A 7,479-nucleotide genomic window follows, 5' to 3' on the forward strand; every position below is an offset into this window, starting at 1 on the left:
CCCCTCTTTGTTTTGCTTTTTAATGTCCTTTGGAATCAATCTCTTCTGGCCTTTCAGGCCGGGTAAACTCTTGGCTCTCTTTCCGAATTAGCAGGCTCATTTTGATCAGATGATATAAATTACGAAACCTGCCATATTCTCCTTTTTCCTTCACAGCTAGAAAGCTTAGCGGTAAAATTAATGCACAGTTGGAGAAATCACCTGAGCTCACCTGGCCCGTATTTTATTATTTTTTCAAACAAATAGCTACACAGTGGCTTTTGTATGCACATATATTTTAAACGCTTTACACATATTAACTTCTTGAATTCCTATCACTTCTTAATTACCTTATGGGTACATGCTATTATTATCCTCCCTTTCAGGATACAAAACTGAGGTCCCTTTTTGGGTATTTTGTAAATTATTTCCTCTTTCATGACTGTCCTTTTTGTATAAGGAAGCCCCCTCCCATCCTGCTTGGAAGCTGATCGCACACTGAGACCACTTTGGACTCTCAGCCTCGCCTGTCTCTAGTTTCAAACTCTACCATGGCAACCAGCCCCAACCAGGCTCACCCTCCCAGAGCCCAGCCTCGTACCCATGCACGCACCTCTCATCTCCCATCTTGGCTTCCCTGTTAACACCAAGATGGGGGACACCAAGGGACCCTGCTTCAGAGCCCAGAATCGCGCAGCCCAGAACTGCAGGGGAATTAACACCTCATGGAATGAGTGTTGTGCGACGGGAGACGGAAACTGGTAGATAAATTTATTCTTTTTTTTTTTTTTTCACTCCAGGCTGCTCTGAGATGCAGCTTTTCAGAGAGGGTGCTGAAATAAAGCCACTGGCAATACTTAGTGGCAACCAGCTCACTTATCTCTCTGCTCAAATGTCTCTCCTTCTCTCTGCCTCGTTCCTACATCACCTATTCTCTGGCTTCTGGTCCCCGATATTGTGCTCCTGACAAAGCAGCAGAAACACACTATTATCCGGCTCTGCTCTCTAAGAAATCCAAACTACAACACTTAGAAATAATTACAAATAAAATCACACTGGAAGGACGTTTATCTACTTACTTTCATTAACTTCAGAATCAGCAATATCTATTGTGGTCCAATCAGAATAGAATTCTGGAATGTTAGGGGCGCTTGCGTGACTCAGTCGGTTAAGCGTCCAACTTCAGCTCAGGTCATGATCTCACAGTTCGTGGGTTCAAGCCTTAGGTGGGCTCTGTGCTGACAGCTCAGAGCCTGGAGCCTGCTTCAAATTCTGCATCTCCCTCTTTCTCTGCTCCTCCCCCAGTCACACTCTCTCTCTCTCTCAAAAACAAATAAACATTAAAAAAAATTTTTTTTAGAATTCTGGAACATTCTCCCTTGCAGGACGTTTAAGAGTCAACCCCATTATTTTTACAGGTGAGAATACCAAGACCCAAAGAGGGAAGAGGATCGCTCCAAATCACATGCCTTGGTAGTGCTGTGTGAATATAGCACATTTAGTTGAGTGTCCACAGGGTCAGATTGCCATACCAATTATCTCACTTCATGCTTGAAAACTGGGGGGTTAGCATGATTGTCCCCATTTTGTGCATAAGAAACAGAGGCTCAGAAAAAGCGCAGTAAAATGTTCAAGGTCACCATGTTAGCAAAATGATAGAGTCCAGTGTACATGAGGCCTCCAAACTGGTTCTTTCCCCAGCTGCCTCCTGGCCATTCCGGGAGTCAGGCAGAAAAACACACCTGACCTTCAGAGCAAAAGGCAAAACACACCTGCTTCAGAGCAGCTTCCAGGCTCTGAGCTGTCAGCACAGAGCCTGACTCGGAGTTTAAACTTGTGAACCACAAAATCAATGACCTGAGCGAAGTCAGACACTTAATCGACTGAACCACCCAGGCGCCCCGAGGTATTGTACTCTCTGACAACAGTGTGTGTGTACAGTAAGTGCTTAATAAATGTTAGCCAACAGCAGTTCTCCGGAATCAAAAATGCCTTCCGAAAACAACATCAGCTTCTCTTCTGTAGGTGCTAAGTGCCAAGCGTGGTGCTAAGCACTTTTCATAGAAGAAGGAATCTCTTCTTTTTTTCTTTTTCTCTCATTTTATTTTTCAAAGTGTATTTTTATTTATTTTAAGAAAGAAATAGAGAGCAAATGGGGGAGGGACAGAGAGAGAGAGAAAGAGAGAGGGAGAGAGGATCCTAAGCAGGTTCCATGCTGTCAGCACAGAGCCTAACACAGGGCTCAAACTCATGAACATGATATCATGACCTAAGCCAGAACCAAGAGTCAGATGTTTAAACGACTGAGCCACCCAGGCACCCCTATTTTATGTTTTCTTGCAAGATTTTATTTAAATTCAAGTTAGTTAACATATAGTGTAGTATTGGTTTCAGAGGTAGAATTTAGTGACTCATCACTTCCATACGACACCCAGTGCTCATCCCAACAAGTGTCCTCCTTAATGCCCGTCACCCATCCCCCCACCCCCCCATCAACCCTGTTTGTTCTCTATAGTTAAGAGCCTCTTATGGTTTCCCTCCCTCTCTGTTTTTATCTTATTTTATTTTTGAAGGAATCTCTTCTGACCATCCTAACCTCATGAGGGAGGAAGATGAAGGGGAATGTCTACCCTCTCCTCTTCATTTCTTATCACTTCTATCAATAGTTAACAAATGTCAGTCATTTATGTACTCACTTGTTGGACTTTGCCATATCTATGAACCAGTTTTAATTTTTTTTTTTTTTAAGTAAACTCTACCCCCAAGATGGGCTTTGACCTCATAACCCTGAGACCAAGAGTCACATGCTCTACGGATGGAGCCAGCCAGGCGCTGCCCAACCCACTGTGTACCAGTTTTAAAACTTAAATTTCTAGTATAGTTTTGTCCTAAGCAAGAATACTCCCAAATATTAGGTTTGAGCACTAGTTATGTTTTTCCTTACACACATTAAAACATGCATATGCACCATCAAAATGAAAAACGCTATTATTTAAAATACCCTAGGGGGAAAAAAAGAACAGGATTGGAAAATACTCCAGAAAAAAAATAAGATAGAACAACATTGGCAAAACATTGATCATTATGAAACCAGATATTGAGTGCCTGGGGCTGTACCATTGTCTAATTTCATGTGTCTTTGACATTTTCATGATAGTTTAAAAAATAAAATAAAACAAACTTATCAAATCTGGAGGTGGGGAGGGGAATGTTCTCACGCAGAGACCTAAAACCATCTCACATTCCCCAGAGAAGCTGTCACACTCTGGGAAACACTATCCCATAATACCTACTAGAAGGTGAGTATCATGGGGACACTCAGGCTTCATTCTTTCACATGGGTTGCATCCCCTGTGCTTAGAACAGTAAGTCACAGATGTAAATGCCCAACTTAAGTTTGCCGAATTGATGAATGAGTGATTATCAAGCTTCTCATCACCCTTGTGGCTTCCAGCTGTGTCTCCATGGATGCCCTATAACTGCTAACTCTCCCTAGAGCGGGCAATAAATTAACTCGGAAATTTTCACCCCAAAATGATTGGGGTTGCACAAACAGGCCTCATCTGAGGAGCTCCCTCTGTTTTTCTTTTACTGCTACACCATTTGGCTTCTGTTATTGTGAAAAATACCTAGTAAGTTTCAGCGAAAGTCCACAATCGTATATGGTGGGCACTGGGCATTTTCTGCTAAGTGCGGCCAAATGTCTTAAACGCTATTACCTGGCCGCTGGCTTTTATGTCTTTGGTCAGAGAATCCCTTGCCGGGTGCTGCTGAGAAAAGTTTTATAACCAGTGTCTTCAGCGGCGTTAAGTGCTATCAGCCTGGGAAAAGAAGGAAAGAACGAGGTGGTCTCAGGAGCCAGAAATGACCCTGTGCTTTAGGAGTCTGACGTGTGCCTCCACTCCAACATGGACTGTGCCTGTTCTAAGCTGCTGGGGAGCACATCCTCTCCCTCTCACGCCTGGAGCACAGCCAATGCTGCCTACTCTCTGAAGATACTCTCTGGGGTATTCTGAGATCAGATTCTGGTACCAAATTAGGTGTCTCAATTAAAGGTTGAATATACTAGAAGTCTAAATCTATCCAGGAGGAGAGAAAGACCTGGGTGGCATCGCTTTTTGTGTATATAATTAAAAGGCGGTGAGAGTGTGCTCCTTTATTAGACACAGCAATTAGTATTATGCAAAGATACTGTTTCAATTATAACAGCATTTTTTTTTTCCTTTGCTGGAGGATACGTGCCAAATTTCTATTAAATATCTGCATACCTTCTGACTCTTTTATGTATTCAGTGTAACTCCTTTGAATACAGCAACAATAAAAGCGATCATACAGGGGCACCTGGGTGGCTCAGTCGGTTAAGCATCTGACTCCTGATCTCGGCTCAGGTCATGATCTCACGGTTCGTGAGTTCAAGCCCTGTGTTGGGCTCTACTCTGACAGCAAGGAGCCTGTTTGGGATTTTCTCTCTCCCTCTCTCTCTGCCCCTCCACCATGCAACAGCCCTCTCTCTCTCTCTGCCTCAAATAACATAAATAAACATTTTTTTAAAAAAATTTTAAAGAGATTATATGACTAACTTAAAGATCCCAAATATCAGAAACAATTTTTAAAAAGTCTGAGCAATTAGAGCAAACATTCTACTTTACTGCCACGAAATACAAATACAGAAATTATACTTCTACTCCCCCAATCTCTACTCTGGAAAAAGCTTTCTCTCTCTGCTTATGGGATGAGAACAACGCATCACGTCATTTTTATGGAACTTTCTGAGAAGTGACGTGGACGCAGGGTTGGAGGCCCTGGAGCCTTCTAATTAGGATTACTTCCATATGATCCACGTTCAGATGCTGAACTGAGCCAAATGGACCACCCAAGACAAAGCTGAGGAGGCAACTGTTCCATGGCTTGTGTCATAAACCTAAAGCATCTTTCCGAGGAAGTGATCCATCAGCAGTCAGCATAAAAATCCTACATGGAAATCAAGTAGAGGAGTGGCCCACTGACAAATGAAAAGGGGCTTAACGTTGTCACTCGTTTGAAGGAATTAAAGGTAAATGTGTCCTTTCTCACCTCTCTGCTGGCCTGCTGAGATAGCCTGCTAACAGCAGAGCAACATTCTTGCAGAATTCTCCTTCCACATGCAGGCAGAGCAATCTTTTAAAAACAGAAAATCAAGTTGTCTTTCCACTGCTTGAAACCTGGGTTCCCAGTTCACTTCCCAGGTTGGTTTGTTTGAGTTTTAAAATTTATTTATTTTTGAGAGAGACGGTGGGGAGTCGGGGGGGGGGGGGGAGGCAGGGAGTGAATGAGCGAGAGAGGGGCTGAGGGAGACAGAGGATCCCAAGCAGGCTCTGCGGCTCAGCACAGAGCCGGATGCCGGGCTCGAACTCACGAGTTGTGAGATCATGACTGGAGCTGAAACCAAGAGTCAGAGGCTTAACCCACTGAGCCCCCCAGGCATCCCCCGCCGCGCGCGACCCCCCCCCCCCGCCCCTGTATATTTAAATACAAGCTGCAACATACTTTAACATAAATTGAATATAAATTACTTGGGGCTGCAACATTTTGCATTTACAACGTCTTAGAAATCTTTTCACGTTAGCACACAGAGATCGCTCTCTTTGTAGCCTATGAAGCGCTAGACAGGCTACGGCTCCCTTGTCTACTTTCTTTTTTTGTTATTATTTTTTTAAGCGTTTTATTTTTGAGAGAGAGCACAAGTGGGGGAGGGGCAGAGAGAGGGGGACAGAGGAGCCCTAGCAACTCTGCACTGATGTGGGGCTTGAACTCACCAACCAGGAGATCATGACTTAAGCGGAAGTCGTAAGCTCAACCGGCTGGGCCACCCAGGTGCCCCAGGTATTCTCTTATTAATGACTATTTAGATAGTTAACCCTTTTCTGCTGGTCTATATAAATGGGGCTGAAGGGAACATTCTACATATGTCTTCTTGTTTTACTTTGAGGGTTTATCTTAAGACACTGAGAAGCAGTTTTATAAAACTTCAATAGCCACAGCCAAGTTGCCTTCCAAACTAACTGTGGGCACACCCCACCCGAGGAGTGTGAGCTCTATTTACTTACACCTTTGCCAATATTTTCTTCTCGGTGTTCTGGAATGTCTATTCCTGCGACTCATACCATTCTTTAACTCTAGGAAATTCTTGTGTATTCTTTCTTGAATCATTTCTTTAAATACTGTATCCCTCCACACTCTCCATTTTCTGCGTGTGAATGGTGGAACTTTGAATCTACACCTCATGTTCCCGGAGTTTCCTTTCCTACTTACCATCTTTTCTCCTGCATGGTGAAAAGGAGGATTTCTTGGCTCCATCTTCCAAGTTATGAACGTGCTCTTGGTCAGAGTGCAGTCCCCGCTTGCACTGCGGGGTTGCGTCCTTGCTGCACTGAGCTGCACCTGCCGCCCACGGCCCCGGAGCGCGTCGCCGGGCGCGCAGCTTGCAGAGCGCACGCGGCCCGAGTTCCGGGCCCAACTGTCTGTAGCCGGGTCTTGCCCAGCAGCCGTGGGGGCGTCGGGGCGGCTCCTGCGCACGGTGATCCCCGGCGCCCCTGGCTCCGGCAAGCACACCCTGGCTTTGCGCATCACCAAACACTTCCGGCTGAAAAAGTTCTCCAGCTGGGACCTGATCCGAGAAAACATGCTGAGGGACACAGAGATCGGTGTGCTCGCCAAGGTTTTCATGGACCAGGGGAAGCTCATCCCGGACGACGTCATGACCCGGGTGACCCTTCACCAGCTGAAAAATTTCAGCCAGGAGAGCTGGCTGTTGTGTGGTTTCCCCAGAACACTAGGACAAGCTGAGGCCCTGGATAGAGTTTATCAGATACACCTGGTGTTGAACCTGAACGTGCCCTCTGAGGTCATCCAACAACGCCTCTCTGCTCGCTGGATTCATCCAGGCAGTGGGCGCGTCTACAACCTCGAATTCAAACCTCCCAAAGTGGTTGGCGTGGACGATCTGACCGGCGAGCCTTTCGTTCAGCGTGAGGATGATAGACCAGAGACGCTCATCAAGAGGCTGAAGGTTTACGAAGACCAACCAAACCTGTCCTGGAATATTACCGGAAGAAGGGAGTGTTGGAAACATTCTCCGGAACAGAGACCAACGAGATCTGGCCCTGTATGCATGCTCTCCTGCAAACAAAAGTTCCACAAATAGACCCGAAAGCATCGGTTATTCCATGAGGACACATGCTGGCTGGCAGTTAGCAAGATGAACAGAATCTCTTCTTCTTTTCGTTTACACGTTCCTTGTTCTAAGTACTCCGCCATGTACGAATTCCTTGAAAGTTATATTAGTTGCGTTTCTGTGGATGTTACTTTGTTATTTTGTAAGGATCCGCCAAATGAGTCTCATGCTGAAACTTGTCTTTGGAGATTTCCTGGTGTATTTTATCCAGCTATGGGGGCGCAATTCAAAATGTCCAAGCTTGAATGCAAATTGGTGCAGCCGCTCTGGAAAGCAGTGTGGAGGTT

At 45.2% G+C, this 7,479-nt stretch overlaps 1 protein-coding gene across 1 annotated transcript; it reads left to right on the top strand.

Annotated features, from left to right (window-relative positions):
* Positions 1–6,325: 6,325 nt before the first annotated feature.
* Positions 6,326–7,188, top strand: LOC124509368 (GTP:AMP phosphotransferase AK3, mitochondrial-like). The gene is given in 2 exon segments (XM_047075931.1): positions 6,326–7,037; positions 7,040–7,188. Coding segments are annotated over 2 exon segments (861 nt in total).
* The last annotated feature ends 291 nt before the right edge of the window (positions 7,189–7,479 follow it).

This window comes from Lynx rufus, unplaced genomic scaffold (genome assembly GCF_022079265.1).
Source record: "Lynx rufus isolate CCGP_SWC_20201006 ecotype Redwood Valley unplaced genomic scaffold, mLynRuf1.p SCAF_1, whole genome shotgun sequence".
Classification (NCBI taxonomy): Eukaryota; Metazoa; Chordata; class Mammalia; order Carnivora; family Felidae; genus Lynx; species Lynx rufus.